This window comes from Meleagris gallopavo, chromosome 6 (assembly GCF_905368555.1).
Source record: "Meleagris gallopavo chromosome 6, MGAL_WU_HG_1.1, whole genome shotgun sequence".
Classification (NCBI taxonomy): Eukaryota; Metazoa; Chordata; class Aves; order Galliformes; family Phasianidae; genus Meleagris; species Meleagris gallopavo.
Window position 1 is genome coordinate 4,903,399 of NC_139409.1, and position 14,978 is coordinate 4,918,376.

Here is a 14,978-nt window from a genome sequence, read left to right on the forward strand (position 1 = left end):
ATGTTTAGGCTCCACTTTTGGCTCTTCCTTCAGTTTTGTTTTATGTTTTCCTGACGTGTTTCTCCTTCTGGGCTTGGAACAGCATTTCAGTCAGCCTCAGCCAAACTACTTTTTTTTCTTTCAGCTGAAGCCTAACCCCTGTTCTGTGCATGTGCAGCTTCTTCTCTTGTGTTTTCTGACTTCAAAAATACCATGTACAATAAGTACTGTAGTATTGCACAGTTCTATCATCTGAAATAGGAGTTACATTCTAGAGAGGATTCAGATTTTACTTTTAAAAACATTTTAGTGACTTTTTGTTCTTGAAAAAGCTACTATAACTATTCTTTAAGCATGGTGTGTGCTTATACTTTATCTTCTGGCTAGAATCATGGGAGCTGTTTGTCTTGCAGATTGCTCAGTCTACTGCTGTATGTGGAGCACAAATCCGCACTGACATTACATTTAAGCAGACATTCAGCAAAGTTTAGGTGTGCTCCAGACTTCCTCCGTTACTTTTTGAAAGTGGTTTGGAGCCTGGCTTAGAAACTGGTGGTACTCAGAGTTATGCTGGTATTCTGAAACAGGATGATCAATGGGTAGAACACATGCTTCTGTGTAGATCTGATCTTGGTTCCAGCTCAGTTGAATGTTCCAGGTTAATTTCTAGCAGTTAACGTGTTGCTGTGTTGGGAACAAGCCACTGTATGCAAAGCAGTCCTTTTCTTCCCTTAGGCTATGGATAGGGCTCCAACCTACTAACCTCCTACAGCATAATGCAGTTGGTGAAAGTGAGAATGTTTCCTAGAATCATAGAGTTGGAAGGGACCTTTAAAGGTCATCTAGTCCAATTCCCTTGCAGTGAACCTGGACATCTACAGCTAGATTTGTCTGCTACTGGTTATTCAGCCACACCGTAGCAATCTTCCTGAACCAGAATGTTAGGAGACTTCTAATATTGCACACTGCAGTGTATGGAAAGACAGCTTGGCTTTGTTCTTTATATCATACTGTGCTGTGCTTTTATGAGGTTGCTTTTGAGTCTGAAGTCAACACGTACCTCCTGATTTACTGATCTGTGCATTGGGAAAACACAACATGTTGTGTTACCAGTAGCAAAGCTGTTTTTTAGTAGTGTAAACAAAATAGGGATGAACCATCTAACGCTTCTGAACAAGAAGGTGGCTCCTCTTTTGCTTTTCTGCTGTTCCCTGAGCGAAGCATTTCACCTTGTTGCTGTTTTCCTTTCTGTAGAAAGTTGGCAAATTCCTTCATTTCTATGGGCATCTCATTGGGAAAGTGGATTTTGGAAAACGTGCTAAAAATGGCAGGTTGGACTGGGAGCAGATGCACAGCATGAGTGTGAATCAGCTGTTGCCAGTTTACAAAGAAGACTTGTTGTGTGCATGCCCTCTTGTCTTTTATTTTTTTCCCCTTTTTATTGGGTTGGGTACAACCTCAAACTTGGCTGACACAGGATTTCTGACCAAATGAATTCGAGCACCTTATCTTCCTCCTCCATGTTCCCTGGGCTCTCTGCAGGAGAGAGGAAATACTTTTGAACGAGGTCTGCTAACGGAGCTGTGGGTGGAAAGAGGACAAAACGAGTATGTGAAGAACTGCATATTTTCACAGGACTTCTAAACAAGTGGCAATTTGTTCTCCAGATAAAGGCACATTTCAGAGGAAAAACCTGAACAGTGAAAGTGGAGGATTTTTGGTCTTTTCCTATAGGTGTCAAAAAAAAATTCTTGTCCAAAATAAGGAATATCAGGGCTTGCAGGCACATACTTATTAGTATGAATAGGTGACAGGCTGAATCCCAGGTGAGTCCTCATGCCACACAGGAGAGCATCTCAGCCAGAGGAATCTGAAAGGTGAGATTGAGATCTCAGTGGAGGGGTTTGTATTCTGACTTTTGGTGTTTCACAGGTCCATTCAGTGAAGATAATGCTGCTCCCATGCAGGGAGCCCAGCATGCAGAACAACCTGAGTTATGGCTGGGTAATCAAGCCCCAAGACAAAGCTAACTGAAGACAAGGGCCTCTGTGCTTAGCAGTACTCAGCCTTCCTTTACCTTGTCTAAAAAGAGTATTCTTGTGTGAAATGTTGGAGAGATGTTATGCAACTAGACTTTTTTTTTTTTTCATTTGCATCCAGGCTGGATGTGGCCCTGGGCAGCCTGGTCTACTGGTTGGGAACCCTGCATGCAGCAGGAGGGTTGAAACTAGATGGTCATAATGGTCCTTTTCAACCCAGGTCACTGTATGATTCTACAGATCTTTTTCTATTTTGTTAATGTGTGCTAACATCTTGTCTTTTGCAAATACCATGAGCCAAATAAAGGTTTTTTGGGGAGGAAGAAACTGGAGGTGCCATTCTGGAGAAGAGTGCAGCTGGTCTTATTGCTTGCAGCTGATACAAGGGCTATCAGCTCCTTTCTCTGCTCATGAGTGTGTTCTTCCCCTCCTTTTTCCTTGGCTCTGGCACTCATCCATCCCATAGATTATTTATGCTCACTGCTAACCAAACACAGCCTTTTTTTTCTTGCCAGCTTAGTTTTCAGTCTGTTTAGCAGTTATCTTAGTGATGCCCAGCTCCTCTGCAATGACAAAGATGGAAAGTGTGTGGCTGGGCAGAGCGGGGCGTTGCTCCCCTGGCTGCAGCCAGCTGTTGGGTAACTCAGCACACAGCATTTCTCAGCACAACTAAGGGACACCGTGCACCCATCTGCTTGTTTCCCATGAAGTTCTGATTGTGCAAAGCAAACCCTTGTTGTGCACAGATCTGTATCATCTTTCTGTTCTTCTGTGAGAATCCAGAAGTAAGCTAAGTGAAAGCCTATCCACGTGGCTCTTTGGGCTTGGAGACATAGATAAGATAGTTAATTAAAAAAGAAAAATTAAAGCTGATAGATATTTTTTTCTTGCCTGAACATTAAGACTGAATGGGGGGGGAAAGAATTTCTTTATATTTTTGTTTGCTTCAATAATTGCCAGGTGGAATTTGTAATCTCCACATCAACCAAATTCATGTGACAAAGTTTCTTTTTTTTTTTGCTGCTCGTGAAATACAAAAGTGTTTGGTTTCTCCTCTTTTCAAGCTAGGAAGAATGATTTTTCAGCTTTTCTAAATTAGCTGTGTTAGTGTTGTGATGTTCTTTCCCTGGTAGCTTTGCTTTTCCAAGGCTATCAGTGCTGGAATTGGTGCTTTGCAGTCATGCCTGCTTTGGTCATTCTTTAAGAACTTCCCAGTGCTGTTGACATCACTTTGTCCTGATTGATATCTGTAAAAAACTTAATAGTCAATTATCTGCTGATTAAATCAAGTCAACCAATGTCTGAAGGGGTTGCAAAGCACACACTGGGAAAACAAGCTTAGGCATCCCATGCTGGGGCAGAGGGAGCACTAAAACCTAGCTCTGAGGAGACTGTTTTAATCCAGATGCACACACACACAATATGATATCCAATAGATTGTGAAAACAGAACTTGCACAAGAAAAGTGTTATTGGTCAGTGGTTCCACTTATTTCTGGGTGTGATTCAAAGAGATGGTTTACTCCATAAAATGTGGTTTGTCACACAAGGTGATGTAATTCACACCATGGTTGGGAGAGAAAAGAAGCCTAATGCTTCTAGGGGAGGATCTAAGCTATCCTAGTTTTGTATGCAGTAAAGAAATGATTTATGTTCAGAATTCAGCCTCATTTGTTCAGTATTCAATTTTAATTTCCTCTGTATTGAGTTTGCTAGAGCACAGAGTCTGATTTTTATTAAGCCTGTTGTCCTATGCTTGCCAGTCGCTGCAGCTCCCCTGTTTTTTCCATTTCCCTCTCCTGCTTCTCCAGTACTAAAACAGCTGTAATCAGTATCTGCTGAATGCCCTTCCAGGAGTCCTGTGTGTATGTACACTTTACATTTTGGCTTGTTGAAAGACTATGACAGTTCCTTGTGATCACAGGGTATTTACAACCCACCATGAGGATTTTCCTTCTCTATCAGTCTCATGGGTGTAAGGCCTGCATTGCTGCCACTGCTTTCCCTTCAGGAGAGTCTCCAGCCACTGACAGATCCTCCTGCTTCTCCTCCCAGTAAACTTCTATACTGAGTGTTTCTAAAGTATACAAATCAGCTCTTCTAGTTTAAGCTAATGTGTTGAACTATTTTCTCTAGGCTCTGTTTTGGATATTATAAAGCACATTGTGGCCAAAGGAGAACACAAGACCGGTGTCCTGGATGAGCCCTGTATAGCCACGATCCTCAAGGAGGTGCTGGAGGGGCTGGATTACCTGCATAAAAACGGACAGATCCACAGGTATTTTTCATGTTTCTCATCACTGTCCTGAAGTGTGCAGTCGAGCTGGGCTGACCAGACTGCATGTGCTCTTAGGATACAGAGAATGGAAAGGAAAGATTGGGGCTTTACTGAAACTCAGAGTTCAGATTTCTATGTGGCAACTGCTTCTATAGAAAATATGACCAGGACAAGCTTGGGTAAACCTTGAGATATCTGAAGTTCTTGTATAGCAAACCTTTTTCCAAATGTCAAGATCCAGCTACAACGAGTGATTATTAGAGCTGGAAAAGCTTCAGCTGGTCTCATTTCTTGCAGAGCTACAAATCACTCACTATAAGTACTGCATAAGAAATGTTGGACAATTTCATAAGGAGTCCTTCAAGCCTGGTTGTTTTTTGTTCTTTTTAAGGCAGGATGCTGCAGGGTGAACATCATGACATTTAAATTTGGGTGTTTTCATTTAAAAAAGATGGAAACAAAATTAGAACTGAAAAACTGTTCTGTGGACAAAACCCAGTTAGTTAATAATGGCCGCATGTGGTTTGATGGATCACTGAAACGTGGACTTCTGTCACTTGGGGTGTGTTTTTAAAGCATGGTTTTCCTGTCCCCTGGTGTTTCAAGGTGTGCTGTAGTTTAGAAAGAGAGGGTGCTGATTCAATACGTTCTGTCATTTAAAAATAAATAAATGTACAATCTTAAGTATGCACTGAAAATAGAACATATGGCTTGTGGGTAATATACGTCATCCCAGCCACACGCTGCTGCTGGGAACAGCGTCCTCTTCTTTGGGAGTTCTGTGAGCTTGGTTGTCTTCTGGTACAATGCCATTATAAACTTGCTCCAGCACAGCAGCAGCAATGCTTGTCCTCTTGCTGCTTGAGAAGAGGTAACTCATTCTACCAAAATGTTGTTTTAATTAAAAAATCCAAGAAGCATTCATTTCATAGTTTTGATCAAACTGAGTGGCTTTGTGGGATTGTTTCTGGTTAAAAAGAAACAAAAGGTTGGAAGCAACTTTTGGAATGGTTCATTTCCCTGAAAGAAATCTCAAATTTCAGTTTCCAGTCTCCATTACAATTCCTATTTAACAAGAATAGTTGTTTTTGCTGAAGACAGTTCTGATTCACAGCTGTTCACTTAACTTTCATTTTTAGAAATGACTTCAGGCAGCTCTAGGAAGGTAATGTAATAGAACAACTTACTTGCTGAGCAAGGGTATTTTTGCACCCTTTCCATAAATAATTGACCCAACCATGTTCATCTGTGACTTCCAGTTGATTTTTTGGTCTTGTCCAATTAAATTTAAATGTAGTGTGTTAAATTTCATTTTTTTTCTGAAGATGTCAGGTAGGGATTTCTTACAAAGAGATGTTTCTCCATGTGCCATGCTGTAGTGGAACAGCAGAACTAGTAGTCGTGGTGGGGAGCGTTAGCTACGTGGATACGTGTACTGGGGCAGCTCCAACAGTGAAGTGTTTGGATTCATGCTTTGGGGCACAGAGTGATCTGGGAAACCTCACTATGCTGAGAAACCAGGAGAAGTGGTAAGCTAAGGTATGGAAGGGAAGTTGTGTGTAGGTTTCCTACCTGTGAAGCAATGGATGGGTTTGTAACTAGTGGCTGGGAGCAAGCTTTACATGCCTGTGAGGGAAGAGACGTGCTTCCTTAATGGAGTTCATCATACTGGCTTGCATTTCATCCAGATGTGTGGGATAAACACAGCTTAAAGTTGTATGAGGAAAGGTCCCATCTGCACTACACGTGAATGTCTGTATGGTTTTCACATTTTGCTTTACACAAGGGGTCATAGCAGTGGCCATGCCTGATGGGAATGCAGATGGAAGTCTTGCCAAAGATGCTTTGAGAGGAAGTGTTTAAAATAACTAAACTTTGGTCCCCTGGGCCAGCTTAAAGCATCTGGCTCTAGAGGAAGCAGCATCAGGTGATGGCTGAGCTGCTGAGCATGGTGTCTGTGATGAAGGGCAGAACCTCAGACCAGAACACAGTCAGCTGTGAAGGGTCAGAACTGAAAGTCTGACCTTAGGTATTGAACAACAAACCCAAGGCAAGCAGCAATCCAGCAAAGCATGGAGCTCAGCTGGTTACAAATGCAACTGAGCTATTATTTAGTGTGTCATACCTTGGTGAAAATGACAAATTCATTAAATTAGGGACAAGGTCTGAGTGGGGGAGGGGAGGGGAAATACAATTAGCACACCTGCACTTGGACAAGCAGGTATTGACAAAGCCCTAAGGATAAATGTGTGGACCCAACTGTTGACCTGAAGTGGGAACAGCTTGTTACTGCTGTAAGTAATCAGAGCAGAGCAAACGTATATCTGATGGTGGAGTTCAGCGCTTCTAAATTATGTATCATGTTAAATGGGTAAATTAAGTTAACAAGTGGAAAACCGCCTTAATGTAATTCTGCTGCTGCTGAATCTTACTGTGTATAAGCTTGTCTTGAACTTCATGCCGCTTCCAATTAAGGTTTGGGGAGCTGGCTTCACAAGGGAGCAAGGGGACAGGAGAGTGGTTTGACAGCATTCTCTAGAGGAGATCAGAAAGGCAAATATCTAGAGAAGGCTTAAATTCTATTTTTCTTTGTTTACTTTGCTAATTAACAAGCAGAGCTAGGCTGAGGCTTGAATAGATGCCATTGTTCAGCAGCAAATGCTTTGGTTTCCCACATTGTCCAAAGTTATATCTTTTGCAAGGGTTGAACAGCAGCTGAGGCCTTATGGAAAGAACAGAGGAGGAAGCAGAATAGGTTTTTGTCGTCTTGAAGCAGTTAACAGTTGCAGATAATTCCCATCATCCTCCAAAACCAGCACTGTCTCCCCTATCTCAGGGCTGGCAGCTCTGCCTGAGTTGCCGTGTCCTTGTGCCAGCTGCTGTGGTCACCGCTGCGGTTTGCTGTGTCACCTGGTGATCCCAGCAGCACTCTGAAATCCCAGTGCTCAGTCTCCTGCTGAGGGAGGATGGACTTGGAACTCTTTCTGTGGAGCTGTCCTGCAGGATCCTGCTCAGCTGCTTTTATGGAAGTGGACCAAGAGCAGTGTGCTGTGCTGCACTCAGGCTGATCTCGCCCGGGTGATTGCAGCAGGGCGACACATGGGGTATGATGAACCTCTCTCTGTTTGGGCTGCAGTTCCACACTGGATCTGGGAATTAGCAGTTACCCAGCAGTTTGAAGGACCTGGGAATAAAGCAAAAGCAACCCATGAGCTTTTGTTTTGTTTTGTTTTTTTGGAGGGAAGCTCCAAGCATTTTCAAGTGGTACTCTTTATGGCAATCTGGCAGCTGTATCATGCTGATTAACTATTACGAGGGCTCTCTGCCTTTCTCCCTATTTTTATCTCTGAGCTTATTTTATGTTTGTGATTAGCTGTTGTGTAACTGAATATTTCAGTTAATCCAGGTGAAATGATACATTGCTGGAGCGATTGCATATAATTAGAGTCTCTTGTTGCAGCACAATGAATATGATACTTGCTTGTCCTTCTGTAAAAACAAAAAAGCATAGGCAGTGCTTTGGGGTTGCACACACTTGAAGTACTGTCATGGCAGTGATCCAGCTATAAACTTGCTTAGTGCTCTACTTGTAGGCTGGAAGTGAGGTGCAGCAGCACATTTGATACACGAGGTTAGATCAGCTTGTGCTCCAACACAACATCACTATTTGCTTCTAACTGTATTAACAATTTCTGCAAAAAGTGCATGTAAGTTTATACCCATATATATCACCAACATGTGTTTGTCTGTGTGGTTTTGCAGTAATGCTCTTCTGGTATTGAGTTGAATATAAAATGAAGGAGCTGATGGATGTGTTTTGGCAGACCTCAACTGTCCTACAGGATTCAAGTTTAATTTTCATGTGGCTGATTAATGCATTGATATCTGGGCTGGCAGGTACTGTGGTAAAACTGGATCTCAGTATGTCTCTTAGCATTTTGCCAACTGAAATACTGTAGTTCTTTGTTTCTGTAGCGGTGCTGTAGGAAAACTTCATGGCCCCCTTCCAGCTAGGGCTTTAATCTTGTTTTAGGGAGCACATTTTCAAAGTGGAATTTTGTAGGGAAGGAGCGAGGCGTGATGACGTGGAGCCATTCACCTCTAATTGCCAGTTGGATTTTGTAAGTTGGTACATGAGTAATTGGACTGCTCAGCCATGGGAAGTGGATTGCCCCAAGTCACAGAGCCTGGTAGACTGTATCCTGATACAGAAAGTTGGCACCAAAGTATGGGAAAAACATTGTGTCCCTGGGTATGGAGAAGTGCTGGGCAAACACCCCTCCGGGCCAGGGTGGGAGGTGAAGATTTTAACTCCAAACTGGTGCTTTCTGATGATTTTATACTTAAGGGAGTGTGCCTAGGTCTTTCATTCCTTAAAATAAAGGGTGTATAGAAACACCCTTTAGAGGCATCTGTTAATGAAGATTTCACAGCCTTAACTTATAAACCTTTGAGTATTCTGAGCAATGGTGGTGTTATTCGTGTGCTCACACATTGGTGTGGGCAGGCAGAGAAGATGCTGCTCTGCTTTACACCCAGAGATTTTTGTCCCCCACGTAGAAACCTTGCTGGGTGATATTGAGAGTACAGAGAACACTGAGTCTCCTGTCTGTGTGCACTGTTATTGGGCTGGGCCATATTGTGGTTGGTTGGCAAACCAGCTTCTTCTACTGCAGTATTCATGGAACTATAGAATGGCTTATATTGGACAGGACTTAAAGCCCATCCAGTTCCAACCCTCTGCTGTGGGCAGAGCTGCCCCCACCAGGTCAGGCTGCCCAGGGCTCCATCCAGCCTGACTGTGAGCACCTCTAGGGTTGGGCATCTATGGTTTTTCTGGGCAGTCTGTGGCAGTGAGAAATCCTTTTTTTTTTTTTTTTTTTTAAAGAGGTAAAAAAGGTGACCCTGTGGTTCAAAAAGAAAACATGAACCAGATAGAAATCTCAAATCTGCGGACACCCAGAATCAGCAGCTCCTGTGGAGATTGCTGTTATCTATTTCTAGGAAAACCAGCAGCTCCAAAACCTAAAAACTGGCGATTAAAATTCCTTAGGTAAGTATCATTGCTGATGAAAGCATGGAAGTATGTGTTGCATTGCTGTTTTGGGTTTTTTTGGTCCCCTTTATTATTGTGAAGGTAAGTTATGTGAAGAGAGTTTGAGAGTTGGATGCAGTGATCCTTGTGGATCCTTTCCAACCATATTCTGTGGTTCCCTATCAGTGATCCATGCCCACATTGCTTGCTACCATGGTGTCCTGCAGTTCTGGGTGGTCAGGAATATTTGGGTTGGATGTGTTGGCAGGATAACAATCCTCATTCTGTCTCAGCAGCATTCTTAGGAGAGAATATCACAGTCTGACTTAGCCATACACATTTACTCCAGCATCCTTGTTTGTGATGTCTCAGGTCACTGCTGTTACCAGTGTAGGTTACTAGGAGCAGGATTCCTGAAATAGGCTCTTGTAACATCTCCCCAGCAGTATGTTAATGAAGTTGCTGGTGTTCATCCTTCCTGCAGTGATGCATCAAGTAAGTAACCCGCTTCAAGAAGGTGGCTGTGACCACCATCCCCTGCTGCAATATGGCAACTTGTGGCCTTCACAGATCCTGAAACCAGTGCATGTGGAGATGCCTTAAGCACTTATTCAGATTACTGCAGAGTTTTCATTCATGCCTTATGCTAAAGCATGAGAAATAAGTCATTTACTGAATATGGTAACATTAAGCATGCTTTAAAATTTGATGAGGCTGCATCAGAAATTATTTCTGCACGTTAACTAAATCAAATTATATCCTGTCTTGCAGAGTTCTTGGAAGGCTTTACAAAGTAAAACAGAACACTTTCAAATAAAACTGAGACAAAGTCCACACGCATTTAGGACAACAGACAGGGAATTGCTATAGAGAAATCCATCACTTTGTGGAAGCGTGGAAAGCATCACCAAGTTGGACTGGCGGTGCCAAGTGGACTGTTTCCATTGTAAAGATATCTTTTAATATAAACTAACCCAATTTTATAACTGCTTTCTCCATTTTATACAAACAGCTGGATAAAATAGGGCGAGCTTTCCTCTTGTCATGCTGGCTTGACTTAAAACCAACTTATTCCAAGTTAAGGAGAAGAAAGTCAAACCAGTGAGTGGCTCAGCAGCCCCGGCTCTCTCAGATGTCTCCTTTCTGCATCACAGTGCAAACACTGAGCACGAGCTGTGGGTGGCTTTGGAGATATGGACGGTGCTTGGGCCATGTGTGTATGCAGATACACAGCTGCCTCCCCAGAGCAGGGCTGCCCATTGCCTTGTGGGAACAGAGACCTATTTAAGCTGTGTTGTATCAAAATCTTGGGTTTCATTTGATCCAAGGTGATTGCGTTTCCTGGAAGGAACTTGCATCTCTGTCATGATGTGGTAAAAGCCTGAGATGTATGAATCATTGGCTTTCTTCAGTCTTTGACTATGTGAGCAGCAGTTTTGGGGAAGTTCCTGTTTCTGTGCACACTAGGAATGTGGTTTAGAACACATGTGTCTCATTGGTGTTGCCACAGGAAGTGTCTGCCTACCTGCACGTCGAATGATTGGGCAAGAAATGTTCAAATAAGGCCAAGTTATAATTGGGTGTTGTTTTCTGTTACCAATGGCTAAGACAAGGCCTCCCAAAAATATCCAGGCCTTCAGGGGAAGGAGGCAGACCTTGTGACTCTGCAGAAAATGTTGGTTTTCATGCAGCAGCTGTTTAAGGAGCTTTATGCCTCATCCCTGTTGCAGTCCTTACAGAGGAAGTAGGATCAGGAAATGGAAGGGCTGACTAGATGAATTCATGGAAGAAAACCCCAGACCAATTACAGCTGCTGTACAGTGAAATGAGAACTTAGTTTTAGAGCCTGCAGGGGAGGATCCATTCCTATTGGGGAACTGAGGGGAAAAAGTACAATTTCTGGCTGAAGAAGGGAAGCTTTACGGAGTGATGTGCGATGCTGGAGATGTAACTTCTCTTCCACGGACAGCTGACAGGCTGAGACCTGTCAGCAGTCCTTGCTGCTTGGCTGATCCTCCTTGTCATAAGCTGATGAGTGCATGCTCATGCTTGTATTACACTGCTGTAAGCAGTGCTGTGGATTGAGAGAGCTTGTTAAACCTCTTGTGTACAGGAGGAGGAAGCAGGGCTCTGAGGTTTGCATCCTTTGACCATCACGATGCATGGTGGTAGGGCTAGGCCTAGCTGGAGCTCTAATCATAGGATCATAGAATGACTTGGGCTGGGAGGGACCTCAAAGATCATCTAGTTCCATCCCAACTGCTGCAGTTAAGCTTACTTGAGTGCTGGTGCTGGGCTTCAGGTGTGGCAATGGAAAGTAAAGACTGAAGCATGCAAGAACCACACCTCGTTTCAACCATTGTAAGTCTCATAAACATGTGGGACAAGAAGGAAAACCATCAAAGAACGAAGTTGGCAGAAGAGCAAGAAGCGTAAGCTGGGCAGAATTTGCTGAGATAAAGGAAAGTTGCTTACACTATGATAACAGTGAATGTCTGACACAGTAAGGCAGTGAGTGATGTGGCACTCTTCACCTCGCACTGTCTCACTTGGTCAGACTTGCATGAGTTAGCTCAGCTCTCTGTACTGCCTCAGCATCTTGCCATCCCTCGGAGCTATTCAGCTAGCTGAGATGACAGCAGGAATTTTGGTAACATCTCCAGCAGCGTGCTTTGTGTGCTGCCCTTTGTCTGAGCTGACATAGTGACTTAATCTGGAGTGAATCAGACTTCTGAGTCATGGTTTCTTGGACCCTAAACTTCGGACTTACAGCAGCATTGGAGAAGAAAATAAGGAGGAAGTGTACCGAGTGCATCATGGATCCTTTGAAGGGTATTTTATGCTGTCTTAAAGGAAAGCACTACAGGAGATTAATTTGTCTTGTCACTATGACTAGGACTGCATTACGTCCAGCCATTAAAGTTGGTTAGAAAAAGCCCAGAACATTCTTATCAATGCACTTGTAAGGCTTTAAAAATCCTGCTAATGTGCATGAGACTCAGAGTAAATAATGAGTTTCCCTGTGTAGCCAGTGTTTTGCTCCTGTTTTTAGGCTCTGCTTTTTCCCCACCGTTCAGAGAAGTGAAAAGGAGCAGCGACTGCACTTCCCCAATCCCAAGCAATGCCACACATTGTCAGGCTGATCCCTGCTGTGTTCTGTAGCAGCCTGGCTGCTGGTGTGTGCCCCACTTGCCAATGGCCACAAGAGCTTGCTGGGATGCCTGTGGGTAAGCAGGAACAAATAGAGCATCAGTGGGGAGGCTGAAGGGAGGAACATGGAAGCTGCTCTGCTGTTGGAAGAGCTCTGTCAGATATCTTCTGCGTCCAGTTCTGCAGGGTTGGGTACAGCGCTGTGGCTGTCAGTAATTAAGTCTCACTCAGAAGTTCAGTACATAAGGCTCACCCCTTTGGCATGAAAATGGGTACACGTGGCTTTTCTGAGCGAGAATGGGAGCGTGCTGCCTTACAGCACTCCTAATACCGTGCTCTCAAATGTCATCTCATGTGTTGGGGGCACAAAAATACTGCTGTGTGCTTGCACACTCCAAGCCCAGTTTCCATGTTGCAGCACTGTCTCAAATGCTAATGCTGTTTCTATAACTGACTGTTTATATCCTGGCTCATAAGGGAAAAAAGGAACACAGGTAACAGCGAATTACTGAAGAGTGAATAATGCTTGATCATGGAGAGAATGGCCCTCATTTGGTGCATAATGCTACAAATTGATTCGCATTTAACTGTAAGTAGAGAGATTGTCCTGAAAGTGTTTTGCAAATTACTCAGAATAATGTTGACTACAGCAGTTGGTAGCATTCATAACCAATATTGAGTTATTCATGACTATTAACAGAAAATAGTAATTCTTGTACCTTTAAAAAATAAATAAGTAAATATAACTTGGCAGGACCAGCCCCTCCTTTATCATGCCAAATTATGCACTGTAGGGTTCAGTCCATGGAAGTGTGTGGTTAGAGCTGATGTAAATTGCATCTAATGGCAGACGACTCATGGCTGTGCTGACAGCCAACACCGCATCCTAAAGGCACATACAAGCAGATGATGAGAAGAGAATGCACAATAAACAGGGCTTCTCTTCTTTTTCCCTAGATGCTAGCTGCACAAGTCTTTTGCTGACATTGCCATTTCAGTGGCCATAAATTGATGTCCTAGTTGTTGCTCCTGGTGTAGACTTTTGAGCACAAGCTGAGCGAATTCTTTTCAAATTCCAAACGATTTTGAGGCTTTAAAAAGTAGTGATACTTCAGAAAGTATTGACTTAACATGCTTCGTTCCTTTTTTTTTTTTTTTGCAAATGCTAAATCACATTTTAAATGAATTTACAGAAGGCTGGAGTAAAAGCTTTCTTGCCGGTAGCTTAACAAATGCCACCATTGCTCTGGGCATTCCAGAGTTCTTTTAAGTTTTATTACTTGTGCCAGGACTGTATCCCTACAGCTGGTAATTGGTAATATCACACCCCTGATGGAGCAGTGGGTCTTGATACATCCTTAGTGTTGTCTTTGCAGTGACAACGCTGTGACAGTGCCAAGGGCTGAAGGCAGACCTGATCACTAAACAGGATTTTGAGGACTTGGTTAGGCTTTTCATAGAGAGAACAATCCCATTAAGGTACTGTTCATGGTGTCACTTTTCCCTGTCTGTTAAAAAATGAAATGGGAGGGTACATGGAAACACTGCATTTACCTTCCTATGCTCTCAAGCCTCCTAAATCTGGATGCTTGACTCTAATTTTGGTGGATCAGGGATCAATTTTATTTCTCTAGCATCTAATGCCTATGGACCAGCCCTAACGTGAAGGCATGAGTGTGATGCAATTGGTACCACAGCACTGGGTAGCCCTGGGAAGCTAAACCAGTTCAAGATGCAAATGAGGCATTTCTGCCCTGCTGAGGTGTGGGGAATCCAGATTTGCACTGGAGGAAGTCCAAACCCCTCTTCCACATCTGGTGTGAAGTGCAAGATAAATAAAAACAGAACCTTTATTTTTGGAGAAAGGATCTTGGAAGCTTTAGGACAGAGCAGTGAAGTAGGAATGCCCAGAGCAATGGTGGCATTTGTTAAGCTACTGGCAAGAAAGCTTTTACTCCAGCCTTCTGTAACTTCATTTAAAATGTGATATAATTACTGCTTATGCTACAGCCCAAAGCTACTTCCTGTTTTCAATATTGTAATTACATTAGAGGCAGACCATTTATTCTGACTGTATCAGCCCAGGATATGGACATTACCTCGTTAATAGGAGTACCTTCAAATTGTTACACTTGGCAATAGCTATATCCTGGAGTAACAAACTTCTTGCCATTCACCTCGTTGGGTCTATCAGTATATAAAAAGAGAATAAACACAGGAAACTACCATTCCCCCTCCCCCTGCCTCACTGCTTTTAAATGTCGTTAGTCTTAAGGATGGTTTTTAAGTGCTGAATTTGTAGATGCTGCTTATGACCCCAGGAGAAGCTAAAGATGGGGAATCCATGTTGATCCAGCAGTGATGCTGCCCACTGTGCTCCCTGCTGCTGTAGGCAGCGTGGTGCCCTCATAGTGGGATGAGGAATGGCAAAGCTGGGAGGTGTTCCAGTGGTTCAGTGACTCAAAGCTGAATCAGTGTCAGCACTCTGATTTGGTACT

General features: G+C 43.2%; 1 protein-coding gene across 1 annotated transcript in view; it reads left to right on the forward strand.

Annotated features, from left to right (window-relative positions):
* OXSR1 (oxidative stress responsive kinase 1) overlaps positions 1–14,978 on the forward strand; it is an 89,054-nt gene that overhangs the window by 39,090 nt on the left and 34,986 nt on the right. The window contains exon 4 of the mRNA XM_085226954.1: positions 4,154–4,295. Within this exon, the coding sequence (XP_085083080.1) occupies positions 4,154–4,295 (142 nt within the window). The remainder of the gene's footprint in view (positions 1–4,153; positions 4,296–14,978) is intronic.